Here is a 20,514-nt window from a genome sequence, read left to right as displayed (position 1 = left end):
TTAGCTTCTATAGCAGCTGTTGAAGCCAGATACAGAATCATTCATCATTATTCACACGATTGATTCATTACATTCACAATTACAATCAAAATGGTGAAGAAGGGAAATGAAAGTGAAAGCATTAGTAGTGCAGTACCTGAATCAGTGTTGGAATCAGTTACCACAACTCTCTCTAATCTTCATGAATTGAAATCACATTTTCATGAATTCTTGTCTCTCTCTTCAGACCCTCAAGTCCTTTCTCAATTACCACCTCTTCAACGTGCTCAATCCCTTTTCTTCATTGCAAAACTCACTTCTACCCTTCTAACTTGTATGTTCAAAAATTCAATCTTTTTTCTTCCCTTTATGTAATTATTGCAATCTCAAGTTTCATTCAATTTAATTTCGTTTTCTCATTGTTTTAGTGAAGTTGAGGTGTAATGGGGTTCACCCAGATAATCATCCTATCAAATCTGAGCTTGTGAGTTCTTATTTTTAATTCTGGTTTATGCTAATTTCTTTGTTCTAACTTTGGAATTTGATTGAAAGTTTTTTACTTTTTGTAATCCCAGGAAAGATTAGAGTTATACGAAGACAAATTGGAACGTTTGCTGAATTTGAGTAAAGGTATGTGTTTTCTTCTTTCTGCACAATGTGTTAATCCATTAGTTCTATTTGTTGATTTTTCATCTTAAAAGTGAAGCATGCTGCTTTTTTTTCTAAGAATTGTGTTAATAAGTAATAATTCACTCTTTTTAAAACTCTCTTTATCACGTGAATATCATAACTCAAACTCTCTTATCTGAGTTTGAGTTTATGAGAATAGTTTATGAAAAGTAACTTATAAAACTAGTGTATGACCTTTAAATAAGCTTTTTTTTAATTACAGAAGCTTATGAAAGTAAGTTTTTAGCTTATTTTGAAAAAAAGCACTTTGTATAATAAGCGTTTAATTAAGCTATTTAACTCAATGTACCATAAATCATGTGACTAGTCTCTGTTTGGTCCCACATGAACTCCACTCAATAACAAAGAGGGTGTTAAGATTGTTGAAAAAGTGTGTTGCTGCTAGCATTTCTCTTTTTCTGATGTGCTTCGAGTCTTTTATATGTGATATTTAAAGTGTCCAACTTTACATTAGCATTGTTCCTTTTAGAATTTGATTGGATTGATTTCTGTTTTTGTTTGCGAAGCTCCACTGCGACCTTCTACGACCTTGAATTATCAGGCAGCTACCCGCTTTATCGAACACTCTCTGCCTGACCTCACTCCAGGTGAGTAGTGAATTATTACATTTCTTCCAGGGTTCATTTGTCTGTCCCATTTTGATGATATTGTTGATACAAAGAACTGGATATTTCATACAGAGCAGAGGCAGAATATGAGGACCATAAGTAGAGGGGAGGGGTCAAAGAACCATCACGAACGGGCTGGTCAAAAGAGGAAGTATGATTCTTCTGGAAAACAATCTGTTAAAACTGCTGCCAAGGAGTTTCTGGAGAAAGCAGCTCGCGAGATTCTTGGTAATAATGATGATGGTATTAAGGGACCATTACAAATTGTCATGTCAGATGAGGAGGACGAGGATGAACAACCCGTGCCATGATTTTCCTGAATACTGGTATAGTTTTGTATGGTGTTCTCATTTACTATGAGTTTAATGTCCAATTTTGTTCACTGTTACTGTAGTAATTGTAATGTGGATGTTATCTATAATTTAGAGCGCCAAGTATTTTAGGGGATCTTTGCAAATTATCCAATACATCCACTAGATATGTTGTATTTGATGATTGGAGCAAGTAGATATAAAAGTATTTTACTACCATTTAATGGTTTACGTCGGAGAGTTGTTTTTTAGGATCTATCTCGCTTTCAACATAGGTTGCATGTAGAGTGAAATTTGTCAACTTATGTCACCAGTAAGCCTTTCTTGGATAATAATGAAGTAGTAATATCAATTTTAAATTTAGCAGTTCAGAGATTCATTGGATAATTATAAACATATCAACCTTGTTTGAACTTTAAGTATCTATACGATAATATTACATGCAAATGCTTCTACTGTAAAGCCGAGGTCCATTTTCCTAGCTTAATGCTGCCCGTATTTTCTGCTCCATATCCGTAGCTTGGTCTCCTCAGTAGTTTGAGAATATCTCTATATTGTTGTATATTTTTGCTGAAGAATTGATGAATCTGTGATTACAATTGTAACCTTGTACATACATTGTCATCTTGATTTGTACCTGACCCATAAGTATATTGTTCACCGTAATTTGTTATTTCTAATAAATTTCGCATTTTTTTGTTAATTCATTTAATTCTGTCTGAGATTGTGTTTTTTATTTCCACAGTATGTGCAAACAAAATGGAGCTTTGTTCGTCGACGTCATTATCACCATAGCCCACCTTTGTTGCCTTTTCCGTGTCTTTGGGTGGCTTTCTCGCAATTGTTGGGGATGCATACCTGCATTTGTCATTTGCAAGAACAATTGGTTGTGGTATGTGACTAGGGTGATCAATGCTGTTATACTGTATTCAGAAGTTAGATTTGTACCTTTGGCCATGTATATGCCTACAATTTTGGATTATAATTTGTGCTGCATGCTTAAAATATGTTTAGCAATATTCTGAAGTGATTACTTGATTCATCTTTGCCAAAACCATATATGGTAGTGTGATAACTAAAACGTTCATCAAATGTGAAGAATTGTTTAATATAACATGTCTGTTCTAACCCTTGGAAGTGCCCTCTAACCCTTTCCTCCCTCCCTCAAATCTTTTTTCAAGTCAAAACTCTTCCTTAATTATCATTGTTAAATTGACACATAGCAGACCAAAAAAATAAAAATAAAAAAACTTTCTCCTCTCTTCTCCCTTTCCTAAAAACTAATTTAATTCTTATATAGCGTTGATACACATTTTTTATTGCAAGATCATGCAATGCTACATTTCTAAATCATTAAAAATGTTTAACTCTTTTACCATTAAGAAAAAATACATGTTTATCTCTAAGCAATCACTTAGAAGTTATACAGAAGACTTGTTCAATGTATAAATGTGTGGCAAACGCATGCATAAGAAATAATTGAACTCATGAAAACTATTTTCATGAATTATTTGTCAAATGTGATGAAAGACTAACTATGTAATTAGTCATACTCATACATGCACCACTGAGAGGGATAGATAAGACTTAGAACAATTTAAAGGATAATAGCAAACTGTTAATTAAGAGGGAGATTTCATTTCTATTGAGATATTCTGCTCTTATAATATTAAAACATCTGCCACAGAAAAATCTGTGATATAATGAGGATCCTACAATGACATAAGCAATTAAAATGACACTGAAACAAAAGAATCACTGTCCTCATAATTCAAAATTGTATAAAAATAGGTTACATCTGAACATGATAGAGTACCTGAAATTCAAAATCCTAACACAAGGTTTACGAGGTATAGTAGATTAAACCAAACCAGACTTCTATAACTAATCAATTTTGACTGAGGAGTAGATGAGCCTTGTGAACCAAAAGCATGCATAAAATCCGATAGTACCGGTCACCACGAAGAACGAATAAGAAGCTATAAGCATGTAGCCGAAGTACAATATTGCAGATACCAACTTTGTGATTTCAAGCTTGGTGAAAAAGTAAAATGTTGCGTAAAGAAATAGGTAAAGTGCAGAAGAACCAGAGGTGAGGTATGACCGCCACCACCACAAGTAATCCTCACTGCACAACTGGAAGTAGCAGAGCACAATGGTTATCTCAGCACAAGTGATAATGAGGATGATGAAGACTAGGAAGAGGAATCCGAAGATGTAGTAAAACTGATTCAACCAGATTGAAGTGAGTATGAAGAAAAGCTCAATGAAAACAGCTCCAAATGGGAGTATTCCACCAATCAGAACTGAGAAGGCTGAGTTCATGTACCAGGCCTGCTCAGGGATCTGTCTCGGGATTTTGTTGGTCTTCACTGGATTCTCAATTGCAGGCTTCCTGAATCCGACGTAGCTACCCACGAAAACAAGTGGAACTGAAATCCCAAACCATAAAAAGATCAGAGCAAACATTGTACCGAACGGCACAGCTCCAGATGATTTTTGGCCCCATATTAAAGTGTTTAATACAGCGAAAATGGCAGAGACAGAGGCAGGGAACAAGATTGCAGTCCTGAGGGCAATTTTCTTCCACTCTGATCCTTTGAACATTTTGTATAAGCGAGTTGAGGCATAACCAGCAAAAATTCCCATGAAGACCCAAAGCAAGAGCATGGCTGTCATTAGCCCACCTCGGTTTGAAGGAGAAAGGAACCCAAGCATGGCAAATATCATGGTTACCAGTATCATCCCAAAAAACTGAACACCAGTTCCAACATAAACACAGAGCAGGTCGGAGTTCTGAGGGGGCCTAAACACATCACCATGGACAAGCTTCCAACCAGTCTCTTCTTGGGCTTCTTCTTGGGTCTCAAGCTCATTGTACTTTGAAATGTCACGGTACAGTGTTCGCAGCATTATCATTGCTACCATGCCAGAAAGGAAGAGAACAATCATTAATGAGTTCACAATTGAGAACCAGTGAATTTGGTCATCATTCATTAGCAAATAGGCATCCCATCTTGAAGCCCACTTCACGTCACTCTCCTGAAAGTAGCAGATAAAAGTAAAAGAAGATAATAAGAAATACAACATAGAATCGTATTTCAATTAAACAACAAAAGGAGGAGGGTGGGAAAGAATAATTAGTTATGAGAACATAAAATTATAAAAATGCCCAGTTTCGCCACCCTACCCATGCCTTAACAATAGGCTCATGCATGCCAAAACCCTTTCTAAACTGCTAGTATAAATGTACCATTTTATCATCTGCAAAACCTCACCTGGAATTCAACATCATAAGTGAAGATAACTTCCTGGTTCTCTTCAACCTCTTGGGGAGTGTTAGAGTTGACTACTGTGTGTTTAGCATGAGGGTCACATGTTGTCAAACGAGTCTTTTCATCCCATTTACCTTCATATTCATGTTTTACACTGCACATTAACATTCAGAATTTCAGATATGGAAAATCACTACAGCCACAAAAAGATTAACCAAATTAAAAGGCAACCCATTGCATGTCACTCCTACAATTGTGGAAAAAGATAAAGCAGATAAATGGAATGAAACAATAGAACGAGGACTAAAATAGTGACCTGAATGGCTTAACCTCAAAGCCCACAATTCTAGCAGACTCAGTTTGCAGATCTTTATGATATTTGACAGTAAATGCCAAATGGTTGTGAATAAAAAACTTTTCCTCCTTGCTCTGTAACATTAAGACAAAGTAAGCAAAGAAATTACTCACAATTCATAACAATAGACATTGTGCTGCAAAATAATAAGCATACCCCACTATACTGCCCCTTGAGTCCAACATGGAAACCAAGCTGATATACAGTAGAATCCATATCATTCCTTTTAATAGGAACAACTAGAGGAAGATTATCTAGTATCCTGTGCATAAATAGAAGAGCCATTATAAGAAACAACAACTGAAGACTGTGGCAGAAAATTACAGATCAATTTATGGCAGGACATACATGTTCACACGATACTCATCATTGATCTTCTCTTTGAACTCCTTAGCGGCTTTAGCATCAAGTTTACGATTGCACACAACATTGCACAATTGTGGCTCGCGCATTTTAAACTGCAAAATGTCAGAATCAGAATCAGTTGATAACTATAACATAATTATGACAAATTACATAGAAAGAACAGTTGGTAAAAACAAATTTCAGCTTGGAAAAAATGAAGCACTAAGATGGTTAATTAAGTCAATAAGAAGTTGCTCATTAACGGCACCAATTGACTGGTAACTTGTTTCGAAACTTAAAATATTTTACAAATAATGACTTTCTTGTGATTTTCCCGAAAATTAAACAGCCGTGATATAAAATATTTTACACTGACCGCATAAAGAGAATTTTCAATGCGGTCACCACGAAGCACTTCCCCGAGATTTTCTGCACTGTCCTGTATCTTTGCTGGGCTACAATAAGGGAGTGAATAATATGTGTATGGAAGCTGGGTCTTCACTGATGTTAATTTGTTTACTTTCACTTGCAATAAATCTCCCTGCACCAAAGAAATATTTAAAAAGTCAGTTAAGGACTTGAGTACTAGATCAGTACACAGAATTTTGAATACTCTTTATCCTGATCAGACTAAGCATCACAAAACTTAATATTACATTTGAAACATTATATCATATATTTACAAGAAAACATCCATTCGTTCAGTCATGCCATTGTAGTTGCTGGGAAGATTTTAAAATCAGATTATGTGACAGCTTAACATTCAATATAAACAGATTACATATCCTTCGTGTTTATAAATAACTGAAGAGAGTACAAGATTATAATTATAGGAATAAGTTTGTAGTATACAAAAGTAAAATAGCAGATTTCATATATTAGAAAATAGAAGGTGAAGCCCAAAAGTACTAATATTTTTAAGCAAAGTTTTACTAGATTATCACTATGCAATAAAGCTAATGAAGAGTTCAAACACCAATCATACGATTCAATTATAATTGTTAACACTCTTGACACCCTCAATGAATCAAAATTCAAATCATTACGATGATTAAAAATAATTACGAAAATTATCACAAATCAGAACCTCAACATAAAAATACTCACTACCTCACGAAGCATAAGATACACACACACAGTTAAGAAAAACAACAAGAGGAAATTCTTCAATTGATAAAGCAATCCACTAAAATTAAAACTCAATTCCACAAACTTGCACTTCAAATTAAAAAAAAACTCGCAGTGATCAAATCGAACGCAGATCTAATTTCTGAGATTCAAAAATTGAAAAGGCAGAAGTGTGGAAATGGAAAAACGTTAACCTTTTGGAAATCCTGTGGAGCAACACCAGGTAGGTAGAAGCAGTGAACGTCATGGATGAGGAGAAGAAGAAGAAGAAGAAGTGCAGAGAAAACGATAGATCTCCAAAACGCCATGGCGTTAGAGATCCAGATCTAAGAAGGAAAGAGGTTTTTGAAATGGTTGTTGTTGTTTTAGTTATAAGGAACCAGAGAGAGAGAAGAAGCCAGAGAGATCTTGCCACGTCATTGCTCTGACCAAACCATTTTCTTTTTCTCTTTTGATGTGAGCCCATTTTCGGAATTTCTTATGCTTCTTCGTTTATACACAAAAAAATACTTAAATCAGATCTCATGCAGTTGCATGAACAGTAATCAATTTATTAGGAATTGATGTAAATACTAAATAATACTTATTTAGTAATTATATATGTTAAAAATTTAATATTTTAAGATTATATCTTATCTATTATATTATTATTTCATAATTAAATTTTTTAATTAAACAATAATAACAAACTAATATATACAAGTGTGTTGATGGACATTCGTTGATCCACATTCTTATTTTTTAATATTGAATATTTAATTTCTATATATTTCATTTAGAAAATTATATCACAATTTTATTATATTGAATATATATGATATTATAATTTATGTAATAGAAAGGTATAAAAATGAATTGCAATATTATTAAAAATTGTATTGGTGGTTTGATATTTTAAGTATATCCATGTATACATAATAATTTCATCTAATTTCCATTAATATTTCTTTTATTTTGTGAGAAAAATTTGTAATAATAGTTTATTAGATGGACAAAAAATACAATGTGAAATTACATCATATTGATAGTTATAAGATGTTTTAGGTTGATGTATAGTATAAATATATTATTTAAATAATAATTGTTTTAATATAAACTCACGTGACACACTAATAGATATGGATATGGGAAAAACTACACATGCCTCCTCTCGTTACCATTCCTAATTTAGGTGTAAATTAGAATTAAACTATTGCTCAATATTTAAATTATTAGATCTTGGTGTAAGTTTGAAAAAGTCATCCTTAAATTTTTTAATGTTACTCAACCAAAACAAATGTTAATATGATATAATAAGGAAAATGACGCATTTTCTGTCCTATGGTTTTATGTCACTCTATGTATTACAAACTTGTGATTAGTTAGAAAAAATATATTTAGGTTAAATTTAATTATTAAGTATTATTCTGATCAATCACAAGCCTATGGCACATGAAATAATACACATTGTGAAACAATTGATATATACCAAGAAAAAGGCTCATTCACCTCTAATTTGATAGTGGATAAAAAACTCAAATCACTAATATAATTATTTAATCATATTAGAGAAACTAATTTTAGGAGAAAATTAGCCAATATATTCTAAATATACCCACTTCTAATTTTATTTTTTTAGTGTATCCATGTGATAGAAAAAACTCGTTACTTTTAACGCATAAAAACCAATTAAGAGTATATCATTTTTTCAACAACATTTTTTATAATAAAAACTTCTCAACATGTAACAGTTTGTTTCAATTCAATTACTACCAAAAAAACATGTAGTGGTTTCGTTTTCTGAAAATTATATCCGCCCTTTAGTTCTTTCTTCAATATGTCTATTACATTTGCTATACAATTTATCACAAAAAAATCATATAGATGGGCCAGAAACTACAAAATTTAATTCCATCTCATTAGGAATGTTAACTTAATGACAAAAAATTAGGTTCCAGAGTGCCTCAAACACATTTCTCTCTTTGAGAAAGACTTATGTATTTGTCTCCAAATATGACGTATTACATGCATCTCCATACAAGTTTTTCTCTCTTCCATCTGCATAGAATAAATTAAAACCAGCTACATCACAACTCAATACAGAGCCTGGTACACACTCGATAACAGCTAATTTAATGGCAAGTTATCAACCTGTCAGTATCTCTATGAAGGTTGTTAACTCAAATGTTTCTGCAATCCATCTAGAAACAAGAGATAAAGAACTAAAGATAATATCCCACACTACAACTAGGACCTACAACTAACTAACCTAACTATAGATAAGAATACTAGCAACAATGCACGAATCACCACAAACAATGACAAGATACCGTAACACATGGCTTAGTTTTCATTACTTGAGAACTCAGGTCAGAGAAAGGAAAATCCAATTGCTGCAAGAAAGAGTACACTGATAAGCAGAAGCGAAGGAAGAAAATAAACCAGATTTTAGGTTTTCCTACGCTTCTTTCCACTCCTGGCCTCACTTCCTTGTGCCTTTGATGAACTTGATGCCTTGCCCTTTTTATCTTCCACCTCTGTTTCTGAAGCATCTGAGTTCTCATTCTGTGAATCTTTTCTCTTCAATAAACCAGATTTCACCTTGCTACCACTGCCATTAGACTTTCCACCACCTTTGGGGGGTTTTCCCTTGGAAGCAACGGCCTTTGGAGTTTCTTGCTTGGATTTTCCACTCTTTGGGGTTTCTTCCTTCAACTTAGAGGGTTTTGGTGTGCTACTGTCATCATTCTTTGCTTTGCTTGTCTTGGAAGTATCAGTGTTTTTGGATTTGCCAGTCATTTTTTGTGCAGCAGTAATAGATTTACTGCCACCACTTCTCGGAGTGTTATCCTTAGATTTTTTGTCTCGTTCATCCTCGGATTTGCTAATAGTCTTGGAATCTTTGGATTTGCGGCCATCTTTGGACTTACCACTAGACTTCGTGGAAGCACCCTTTGACTTACTGGACGCTTCTGCTCCAGCACTAAAAATTGAAGTTGAATATTTAGATATCAAACAAATGGTAGCACAGAAATTGATTATTAATATTCACAAACCTTTTGGACGAAGCATCCATCTTTCTTTGATTAGTTGAATCACCAGCACTTGTTTTCCCTTTCTTCTTTGGGGGCCTGAATATGATCATAGAATAATGCGATGTAAATAAGTAAAGAAACAGCAAGAAGGTACACCATGCCACAGCTTTGAAGAGAATCACAAATACAGACATCAATCGAATCCTTTTTGACAAAGGGGAAACATGAAACATGTACTAACACGCTCTTCACAATTAAATCAATTTACATTTTCAACTCCACCAAACTCAATCACTTCAGCGGATGCAAAGATACAAATTGTCAATGAACTACACATTTTCATCCAGATACCAGTGAACAGAACTATATAATCAATAGATTAGACTGTAGAAAGTGAAAGGTGGCCATAACTACACTAGTCCTTAGGTCGTCAAATTCCATGTCGATCTCATGCATCACATGTTCAATGTAATCTAGCCTCACAGAATTAGTGTCCAGGAAATAGATCCCACTTTCTCAGACTTGTAAACTGTATCATGAATTTTGTGTGTGTGAAGAGTGTCATTCCGCAATATGATTCATATCTCTCTCACATTTCTATAGCTTTCTTAACCAAAGCATTTATATAACATCAAAATATACATCACAGCAACAACTACCTGAGAGTCTGAGACCAACAAAAGAAACTATATTCAGGAATTTCATTGAGAACTCAGCCGTAGGACACATCATATCAAAAAATCTATGCATTGATAGTGTAAGTTTTTTACACTATTAGCACATCATCCCCATTGATTTATATTACTTTTGTTTGAGAGTCAAAGTTAGTTAAGAAATCAATGGTGGATGATTTGCTGACAAGTGTATGCATATTAAATCCATATATATAATGGTACCACTCTTTGAAACAAAAGTAGCAACCTAATCAGTAACAAACACAAACAACAGCACTAGCACACCAAGTCACCAACAATGCTATAAAGTATAAACACATTTAGATACACTTTCCAAAGGCAATTAACACTATATATGTACCATGAAAACAAACATGCAAATAATACAGGATAACAATATAACCAAAAGATATATTACTAATAAGTAACATCAACAATATGGAGAACATACATATCAGTGGATGCATCAAGACTTTCATGATCACTTCCTTCTTCCTGTCAACAGAAAAAAATTGATGTTAACCTTTATGCATAAATGTTTTAAATGTAAAAAAGAAGGCAGAAACCAACCCCATCTGAATCAGAATCAGCAGGTTCAACGATCTTCCATTTTTCCTTTCTAAGCCGTAATATTTCTACTTCCCCATCATCATAATTAACCTAAAACAGATAACAGGTGTCAAGGTAATAAATATGCTATTAGTAGGTGACATTTTTGGCCTTTTAAATATAGAAGATATAATACTTAAAAGGTTAGAGCTTTACAATAGAGAAAAACACAGAGGGGGGGGGATAGTGTGATGGGAGGGGAGGGTAGAGAAATAACTTCATAACTGCCAAATTACCTTGTGCTTCTTGTTGGCAGGATCAAAAGAATCAATAACACCTTTGTAAAACCTGTAAAAGCATTATTCCAGATTAAAAGGTCTGAAAATAGGTGATCCCTACACAAAAACTAATGATTACAAATTTACAATTTATAAGTAAATGTCATACAGCATATAGCACTCCCTGGCCCCTAGTTAACAAATATTTCCAGCGACAGTATGTCAAAAATGAAGAAATGGTAAATACTTACTCACGATCCGCTGGCCACCAAACTTTAATTCGTAACCCAACAAGGTTTTCACCATATTCCTTGATATCTGACTCCTGTCACACCAGCCAAATAGTTAGCAATCAAAGAGAGAAGACAGAACATTAACATAAGAAAGAAGACAGCCCATGAAAGACTTGCATAATCAGCTATCACTTCTTGCCCAATAATAAAGGGAGACCAGGCCTAGAAGACAATATAGCACAGCAGGAAATAGGACATCTATTTAGAAATATTTCACCAAATATGTTGGGCATTTAAAAAAGAAATCCCAGATTTGAACAACTATTTATGCTCAGAGTAGAAATCATAAAAAAAACATATAGCTAGAGAAAGGTTTTCTGTGGGAAAATATACTAATGAGTACACCATGAACTTATCATTTTACGGTGTTTTAAAAATGTGGTAACAGGATATATACATTTTCTGTTCCTGAGGGGTGTTTCCTCTTCATATTTGTCTTGGGAGTTTCCACTAAACTTTCATTTTTAGTCGATTTCGTACCAGACCTTGGAGGAGACACCATTTCCTACATAATTAACAATATTTTCATTACTAATCATTTTAAAAAAGAATAATGCAAAACAAAATCATGTTGCAATAATAGTTATAAATAGCAGCAGAGAAACAGGCTCCACAGAAAGCACGAAAAAGTACCTCATCCACATCTTCAGCAGAAGATTTTGTTACAGCTTTTTCAAAGCTAGCTTTCCCCCTCCCTAACTTTTTCTTCTCCTCTGGTTGCTTTGAAGAGGATCCAACCTCACCTTTGTTGCTTTTATCTGGTTTCTTAGCTGAGTGCTTTTTGGCCTCTGTATCACTTGTAGTCGCACTTCCTTTTTTGTCTGAATCAACCACAGAAGTTTTTTTCACATCAGACTTCCGACCAAATGCCTTTTTCACAGACTGTTTGGCTGGTTTGGCTTCAGAATCGCTAGTTACATCAGTCACCTTCTTTGAAACACCATCTGTGGTCACTTCTTTCGAAGAGACATCCTTTGTTTTGGCATGTCCAATTTTCTTTGAACGATTTCTACCATGGAGGCTCTCAACTGGTGAAGAACCAATAACTTCAGATTCATCATGGCCTGCTTCTGGAGATAAAATCTTAGCATCAATCTCTTTGTCATTCTGAGAAGATCCCGCTTCAACAGAATGGTCCTCGTGAAGTAAACTGGGAACATCCTTACTGTGATTTTCAGAGTCAAGACTTTTCTCATCTTCCTTCACATCAGCAGCAATTTGACCCTCAAAAGGTTCAGCCAATTTTGTTGAAGAGCTAGATTTCCTTCCTCGCCTCTTAGAGGGTTGTTCTGGATTTTCTTCCCTATTATCAACCTTTTCAGTGTCCAAATCATTGGTCTCCTCATGACCAGATACATCCACATCTTTGGACTTATCAGAACAATCAGTACTCTCTTGCTTCTTAGGGGACTTCGAATCTGCTAAAGCAAAATCTTCTCCAACCTTTGCAGCACCATTACTCATGAGTGACTTGGGAGATATGTCTCTGACAGCATTATCTTGATGAGAAGGTACAACTTCCGTTTCATCCTCTTTAACCGCCTGATCATTGAATTAACATGATCCACTGTCAATTATGGAAAACAAGAACAGACAAATAAAAAACAAAAGTACAAGGGAGGAAGAAACATACTTGCTTTGACTCCTCCAGCGACTGTTTTGCTGATTTGCTCTCATCTTCCTAAAAAAAGTCAATGACCAACAGAGACTTCACCATAATTTTTTCCATCATTAATCAATATTAATTAACAAAAGACTAATTGAAAACTAACCATCTGCTCTCTAGTAACACATGCATCATTTTGCTCCAAGCTATCAGATGCATCTTGGCATATTGAGGCAAGTATCTTACTATAATCATCCACAGATATACCCAAGCTATTCACTGCTTGCAATAAGTAGTGTTTAAGCTTGGTTGCACAACTTTCAAGCACCCTCTCCCCCAATTTTTGAGCAATTGGGAAAACTTCCTGGATCACATGATGATCATGATCATGACAGTAGTAAAAAGTTGAACATGAAAACAAAGTTCAAAATCACAATGTACCAAATAGAATGAAATTAAAACTGTCAAACTCCAACCTCATTGCCTTTCTTAACACTGTCCAAGAGTGGAGAGAGTAATTCCAGGGATATATCTTCACTTTCCTCCAAAACGAGGGTCATAATTATTTCCATGGATGTAAAAACATTCTCTGGGTGATGTTCCCTGGATATTTTAAATAGAGCTGATTAGAATAACGACCGTATCAAGTGTCATCAACTATCTAAAGAAATGCTTTTGTACATATGTAACAGAAATATGGAAGAAAGTAATCACATATGTTACTATATGTTTGCAAGGTATTAAGCAGCGGAACTCATCAAGTTAGCTCGAGGAGAGTGTATTGTGAAAGGTCAGATCATGTTTGAATGAAAAACATAAGCGACAGAGTATCCAAAACTGTACTGATGCCCGACTAGTATAGAGCAGCTCCTACAGCCTTCCTTACCTTATTTCCTTCAAGAAATGCTGAAACATCTTCGAAATTAGGGCATCACATTCAAGGTCCAACATTACCACACATGATCTGACTTTTGCAACTGTTTCAAGAATTGTGGTCCTCTTTGCATATGACCGGCTTGTCTTATCATATAGATTTTCAAACGAAGATACAATTAATTGAAAGACCTCCTGCGCCAAAATTTCAGAAGTAAAATTTAACTGATGTCATTTGTAAAGAACCAGATAAAGTCAGTCTCATTGAATTTACAAGAGGAAGTAATTATGTACACCTTCATTTGGTCATCACCATAAGGAGCTTCAGGTGCAGTGATTCTTGTTACTTCACTGATGCAAGAGGCAACTGCGACTTTGACATCAGCATCAGAATGTCTTAAGAGTTTATCAGAAATTAATGCTTTCAATGATGGAGAGAGCGCATTTTGCATAGAGACGGATGGTGACTGTTCGACCCTTGATAGGAGAGTATCAACTTGCTGAAGTATAAAAGAAAAAAAAATTAATAAGATCATGAAAACGATTATAATGTTTTGATCAGCCATAAAGCTAGGAGTATATTTTGAGACTTAGCATATCTTTTACTATAGAGGTATTTTCAGCTAAATTTTTCGGATGATAAAAATACAAAATTATGACGTCAACCTGTCTTACAGATACTGAAAGTCATAGACATTATAAATACATTAGAACTCTCCATCATCTATGAAGCTAAAAAGTGTACTTAGACAACAGTGAAAGTTAAAACCATGACAAGAAAAATTAGCATTTTTTTCTTTCAACAAATCTTAATCACATGCACGGGAAATTCATAGAATTTGTTAAATCACCCAAAGAAACCGTAATATGTCACCAACAAAGGATATAAAAGAACATGGAACAAAAAGGCCACACCCAACACCTGATCCTTACGTAAGATTGACAATGGTATACTGTATACCGATTAAAACCAAATACATGAAGATAAATTCAGTGTGAGGAACACAACCAAATGCATAAACATAAGCTTTCTAATTCTGAAAATAATACCATTCACTGAAAAATTCAACAAAAAGGTCCGTTGATAGGTTAAATTACACTTCTGGTCCTCTAACTTCTTGTGATGTTTCAATTTGGTTCCCTATTTAATAAACAACCAGATTTGGTCCTATAAGTTCTAAAATTGTTCCAAGTTCGTCATTTCCGTCAATGCCATAACAATGGTGTTAGATTCTCAAAGATGTTCTTCCAGATATGGGTAATGTTCATTAGAAACTAGGTTCTCTCTCCTTTTCTCTATCTTTTTACTTTTTCTTCCCTTTCCTCCTTTGTTCGAAACCAGATTCTGGTGAACTAATGCCAAAGATCGAACACTGTTTTAACAGTGTTGACAGGAAGGAACAGCCTTAAAACTTAAGAGGACCCAATCGGGTTTTTTATTAAATAGGGGACCAAATTGAAACTTCAAATAACGTTAGAGGACCAAAGTGTAATTAATGACAAGGATGATGGAAGGGTCTTCAAATATAATTATTTGTATTTTCAACTTCACTTATATTAGTTCCTCCTACACTCTTTTGTGTGTTCTTTACATCCGGAAAAACTGAAAAAGTAGTGTAGCATAGTTCATTTACAACAAACACAGTTGTAAAATGTTCCAACTTGGGGCTAAACAATACGGTTGCAAGATGGTCCCTTTCCATATCAAGTTTTCAATGCCTTAAACCAGGATATCGTAACAAGAAAAGGACTATGCAAAGCTAATTAATCAGTGCAAAAACTTAATTCCAGTTGCTGAGTTCTGGAAATCAATACAAAAACATCCAGTCCCCTCAATTGATGGGCACTAATAATATTTCTTTTTCCTTGTCATTCAAAGTATCTAAACTCACAAATGAAGTATTATTAATGACATTTACATTACTGGTATTATGACTATCACAATTATCAAAATCAAGGAAGTCGTGTTGTTCTTCTATGATCATCGCCCATGCAAACATGCCTTTTCCAAATATGTTACTTAAAATGTCTACCTCTTCCTCCAACTATATACTTCACAAACTATCTATGAACTAGTCAGCCCAACCCTAAATACAATAATGGTCCTTTTCAGCTTAGTGTTGTTTCCTAAGTATCTGAGAAATTAATCATGCGCTATTGTGGAGGAGCAGAGCATTTCATCCCTCCACTCACTTCCACCCGACAGGATGGCCAATTGCAGAGCAGAAGGCCATCACGGTAAATAGTGGTGGAATTGCAGCAAACTAGTGGAGTTCATGGCAGCTCCTTCTTTCTGAAATGTGAACTCTAATTTTATGGCTGAAAAATCTATTTTTCCCTTACCATAAATGTGTGAAGCCTACTTTGCCCTTCATAAAAATGTGGGAAGCATATTTTGCCCTTACTAATAAAACTAGACAAGCCTCTCTTTTGTTGTTTTTGGCCATTTCACCTGACCCTTCTTCTACAAGCGCCCAACCCTTTTACTGGAGCTTCTGAAACACGTTGAAACAAAACAGAGCCCAAGACCAAAACTCCAGCATTCTCCGGTGGTTTAAGGCATTTTCCAGCCACGTCTGCCTTATTCTGCCTCTTCCCCTCACTTCTACATAGCCACTCATCTCAATCTTTCTTCAAAAATGTCTTTAAATTTGGTGTATTTTAGTATTTGTTTTTAGCATTTATATGTATAGGGTATAAATTATTTATATTATTTTCATTTTGCTGTGGTGGCCCTCCCGCTTCAGTGTTTTGGGGCAGCTGATATTGACTACCTAACTGAGTATATCAGTCACTAATTCTACAATCAACAAAAAAGTGAACATACGCAACATCAGTACTCAATTCAATTTTCTCCTATTACTGGTTTACATCACTTGATTAGGACCAAAGTTACCAGGTGCAGTACTCTCTGGTAACGTCCAATGTATTGGTTCACATTTCATCAATATATTAAAAACTTCCTTACAGTGTGAAGTACCATGAAATGGTATACGGTTTGCAGTATTACAGATTTAATCTGGTAACCATGTCTCAAAAACCCCAGAGAATGATGTTGATTATAACCCTTCGCAGCACCCGGCATATCAACACTATCAAAGAATCAATACTATTACCAATAAGAACCCCATTCAGTTTTAGCTTTGCAATAGAAGAAATTGCTTATATATGATTCTATTATCTAATAATGTTGACTATAACTTAACACAGCCTAACCGATTTAGCCATTTAGACAACGGAAACAACAATCTGGTATAAAAACATCCCAGGTACTTATATTTTGGTTAAATGCACTTTTCCTCTCAGCTATTGCTCATGTGCATTCATCCCCAGACTTTTTTCTGACAGTTTTGGTCTTAGTTTTTGTTTATGAATTGATAATCCTTCTGTAAAGTTTCCCTCCACAAACTAATAGGAAAAACGTGACTAATAGCCAGCTAGTTGTTTTGTTAGTTCCTTAATCAAAACTTGACATTGAGACCTAAACCACCAAGGAGAAAAATCAAAACCTGCTGGACGAATTAGCACATGAGCAAAAGTTGATAAACAACAAGTGCATTTAAGCTTAAATTTCTACCAAATCCTAACGAAAACATAACAGACTAGAAACTTCATCTGCGAGTTTGGGATTTCAGGGCTCTAGTCCAGAAATTAATATTGATATTCAATACATACACTCAATGACATGCACAACACGCAAAATGAAATTAAAGTTCAAATGCGTCGCGAGTTAAATTATAATTAGATAACAACTGGAAAGAAAAAAAGAACTAAAAAATCACGATCAAAATATGAACGGAAGTTAAAATAGAATGATTAGATTGAATCATTGAAAAAGCGAAAGAGAGATGATTACATCTAGAAGAGATAAGAGGTCTTCCACCGAAGATGGAGGATCTACGAGCTTTTCTCCAAAATCGAGAAGCTGCTCTTCCAACTCTGGATCGGAAATCGCCGTTGGTGGCGCCGTTATCTGAGTCTCTTCCTCTAGATCTTCCATAACTTAGAATCGCCGATTTGAGATTTTCTGAAGAAACAAAAGAGGTTAGGGTTTTCTTTTTTTGAATTTGGTTTTTTTCCTTTTTGTGTTTCGGAGTTTCGACGATAGAGAAAAACAGAACGAGGGAAACAGAGAAAACGAGAGAAGGTTAAGCTCTTTGATAAAAAACCAGTTCACTATGATACTTGCCACGTTGTATCAATATTTATAATTATAATTTACAAATAAAAATTAAAAATTAAAAAGTTTTTTTTTCATTTTGCAGTATATTTTCTAATTTTTTTACGTGGGGGAAATCTTTATTTTATTTTTCAGTATAGTTATTATTGAAACTAGCGTGTTGACAGCCACTATCCTATCGTGTCTGTCAATCCGCTTTCCTATCATAATATTTTGTGTTAAATATTTGTAATCTACAGTTGAATTTATTTGATTGGTGTAATGTTTAAAGACTCATAGTCATAATGTAAGAATAAAAAATAATTAATGAAATAATATGAGCATATATTAGGTGGAGAGGAACATTAAATTATATATAATTTTGTTTGTAAAAATTAGAAATTAGTGAGGGCAAAATAGGGAGAACCACAAATTACACATGGTATGTGGTTATTTTGGGTTTTCCCTTTATAAGTAGTATAGATGAAATAAAGGGCATTTTGGAACATAGTCCAGCTCAGCTCGGAATTCGCAGGTTCGTGAAATTAAATTAAATTTAGGATGAAATTCGCGACTTGAAAATTATCAATTTCGGACACACGTAGCTTTCTCCTGATGGTGTATTTCCCACATTCTATTTGAAGATCATCCATTTTTTTTTGTATATCATAAATAAATAACAAAAAGAAACTAAAGTATATAGGAAATATTCATCCGTAGGATAGATAGAACTTTTGTAGGCGAAGAATTTCAGATTCTCAAATCAATATGAAGATCGAAATTAAGTTTATACATATAATTTGTATCATATTTTCATTTTTGTAGATATGTTGGAAGTCGAACATCTTAATTCTTCCTAAGCAAACCACATATACTATGAAGTACTCGAGCAATAGGAGCTAAGTGGATCTGCACCTTATCATAAATGAGATGAATTCCTTCAAGACAGTCACTCTCCAAAGTAACATGACAATGACCCAACTTCCAAGTCATCTCAAGACCATGTTTAATGGCTAGCAACTCAACTATAATAGAATATCCAGTTCCGAAGTTTCCATTTAATCTGGATAACCAAAGACTATCATGATTAGGATCACATCACATACTCCAATCGTTTGATCATGTAGATTACAATTACCGTCCACATTAAATTTTACCCTACCAACTTCCGAACGACACCAATAAATATTCGATAGAGTTACCTTATTCAATATTGTATCAATAATGGACCAATCCTGAAATCATAGTGGACATTATGTGAAACGAAAGAAATGTCCCAAAATATATATCAAATAATGATAAGTCAATTTAGTACTTTTGCTGCTAGCTTTTCTTGAACATTTTAGTAATAAAAACTAAATTGTTATTTAGATAATTGTGACTTGGCTAAATTTATTAATTAAATTTCTATTATTCATTTTTTTTTTGAAATATAGTCATTTTATTTAAATAGTTTTTTTAACTAAATCTCGATTCATCATACTTTTTGTAATTAAGTTTCATCTTAAATGTATAATAGAACATACTTACAAATTCTTTAAAGCACAAAAATTTAGTTAAAAACGTTTAAACTATAGAGAAATGTTTATCCGATTTTATTAATTGGCAACATTCTCTTATAGTAATAGCATATTCAGTGAAAGTGTATAAGTTTATATGATATTTTTATCAAACACCAAACAAGTGACGATGAGCTTGGAAAAGTGGTTCAATCATGCCATTGTTCGGGATAATTTTTATGACCTCACTAATAAATAATTCAATGGAAACAGCAAATTATTTTTGTTGCCTTTGTTTTAAAATACATTATTGGGTTGTCTATGGGGTATCATATCATTTGCTATTGCAATTTTGAGCATCAAATGGTGTACTTTGTAGTGTTATTGTAAAAAATTGTATACAATTAATATATTATATATTTTTCATTTATATTATTTTTTTTTGAAGATTCAATAATAATTAAATATAAATAGTATATGATACAATAAAAATGTATGAAATTCGTAAATTTTCTATTGATACATTTTTTGGTGGAAGATATGCATTTTTTACTATTTTAATGAGTGATTTCAAGAATTTTGATATGATTATATACTAATACTACACATTAAAAAGTAAATTGCTATAAACATTTTATTATCCATGCATCCCACATGTAACTACACTAGTAAGTCATAAGCACATCTTAGACTAATAAGGTCTAATTACATTAGTTAGACTTTTTTTTGGTACTATCGATATTTTTTACTTTTTTGGTACTACTAATATTTTTTTATTTGTTGGTAAAGAATTAAATCTCTTTTAATATATGTGATTGTTCATCTAAATAAGTGTCGTTCTCATGAATTTAATTTTTGAACTTTTGATCTTTCTGAAG

General features: G+C 33.8%; 3 protein-coding genes across 4 annotated transcripts; 1 reads left to right on the top strand and 2 right to left on the bottom strand.

The window, feature by feature from the left end:
- LOC109326798 (nuclear nucleic acid-binding protein C1D) lies at positions 1-2,636 on the top strand. The gene is made up of 6 exons (XM_019559605.1): positions 1-313; positions 408-463; positions 555-609; positions 1,176-1,256; positions 1,350-1,603; positions 2,334-2,636. The coding sequence occupies exons 1-5, from the start codon at positions 91-93 to the stop codon at positions 1,586-1,588; spliced, it is 654 nt and encodes a 217-aa protein (XP_019415150.1). The 5' UTR covers positions 1-90; the 3' UTR covers positions 1,589-1,603; positions 2,334-2,636.
- LOC109326854 (transmembrane 9 superfamily member 8-like) lies at positions 3,207-7,110 on the bottom strand. The gene is made up of 7 exons (XM_019559730.1): positions 6,886-7,110; positions 5,940-6,104; positions 5,567-5,676; positions 5,375-5,480; positions 5,180-5,292; positions 4,867-5,017; positions 3,207-4,630 (listed from the first exon to the last, which is right to left on the bottom strand). The coding sequence occupies exons 1-7, from the start codon at positions 6,997-6,999 to the stop codon at positions 3,473-3,475; spliced, it is 1,917 nt and encodes a 638-aa protein (XP_019415275.1). The 5' UTR covers positions 7,000-7,110; the 3' UTR covers positions 3,207-3,472.
- On the bottom strand, positions 8,652-18,158 carry LOC109326778 (protein starmaker-like). 2 transcript variants are annotated; one of them, XM_019559578.1, is made up of 14 exons: positions 17,835-18,158; positions 14,275-14,478; positions 13,992-14,173; positions 13,582-13,708; positions 13,272-13,469; positions 13,133-13,180; positions 12,133-13,050; positions 11,897-12,004; positions 11,458-11,531; positions 11,225-11,276; positions 10,950-11,039; positions 10,831-10,874; positions 9,727-9,801; positions 8,652-9,653 (listed from the first exon to the last, which is right to left on the bottom strand). In XM_019559578.1, exons 1-14 carry the CDS (start codon positions 17,976-17,978, stop codon positions 9,119-9,121), a joined length of 2,799 nt encoding a protein of 932 aa, XP_019415123.1. In that variant the 5' UTR covers positions 17,979-18,158; the 3' UTR covers positions 8,652-9,118. The 2 variants fall into 2 exon arrangements, with proteins under 2 accessions (XP_019415123.1, XP_019415125.1); XM_019559580.1 differs by having other exon boundaries at positions 9,119-9,653; positions 12,133-13,041.

The sequence above is a fragment of the Lupinus angustifolius genome, chromosome LG14 (assembly GCF_001865875.1).
Source record: "Lupinus angustifolius cultivar Tanjil chromosome LG14, LupAngTanjil_v1.0, whole genome shotgun sequence".
NCBI classification, from domain to species: domain Eukaryota; kingdom Viridiplantae; phylum Streptophyta; class Magnoliopsida; order Fabales; family Fabaceae; genus Lupinus; species Lupinus angustifolius.
The sequence above is the reverse complement of the archived record's forward strand: the minus strand, read 5'-3'. Positions and strand labels throughout refer to the sequence as shown.

What these genes read in the sequence shown, in the direction of transcription:
- LOC109326798 (XM_019559605.1), top strand. Translation starts at nt 91, where the DNA reads ATGGTGAAGAAGGGAAATGAAAGTGAAAGCATTAGTAGTGCAGTACCT. An exon ending in ATCCTATCAAATCTGAGCTT is followed by an intron (nt 464 to 554) that starts GTGAGTTCTTAT and finishes TTGTAATCCCAG; the next exon opens with GAAAGATTAGAGTTATACGA. An exon ending in TTTGCTGAATTTGAGTAAAG is followed by an intron (nt 610 to 1,175) that starts GTATGTGTTTTC and finishes TTGTTTGCGAAG; the next exon opens with CTCCACTGCGACCTTCTACG.
- LOC109326854 (XM_019559730.1), bottom strand. Translation starts at nt 6,999, where the DNA reads ATGGCGTTTTGGAGATCTATCGTTTTCTCTGCACTTCTTCTTCTTCTT. An exon ending in GATGAGTATCGTGTGAACAT is followed by an intron (nt 5,481 to 5,566) that starts GTATGTCCTGCC and finishes ATTTATGCACAG; the next exon opens with GATACTAGATAATCTTCCTC. An exon ending in CTTATGATGTTGAATTCCAG is followed by an intron (nt 4,631 to 4,866) that starts GTGAGGTTTTGC and finishes TGCTACTTTCAG; the next exon opens with GAGAGTGACGTGAAGTGGGC.
- LOC109326778 (XM_019559578.1), bottom strand. Translation starts at nt 17,978, where the DNA reads ATGGAAGATCTAGAGGAAGAGACTCAGATAACGGCGCCACCAACGGCG. An exon ending in CTGATTCTGATTCAGATGGG is followed by an intron (nt 10,875 to 10,949) that starts GTTGGTTTCTGC and finishes TTCTGTTGACAG; the next exon opens with GAAGAAGGAAGTGATCATGA. An exon ending in CTTGATGCATCCACTGATAT is followed by an intron (nt 9,802 to 10,830) that starts GTATGTTCTCCA and finishes GATCATATTCAG; the next exon opens with GCCCCCAAAGAAGAAAGGGA.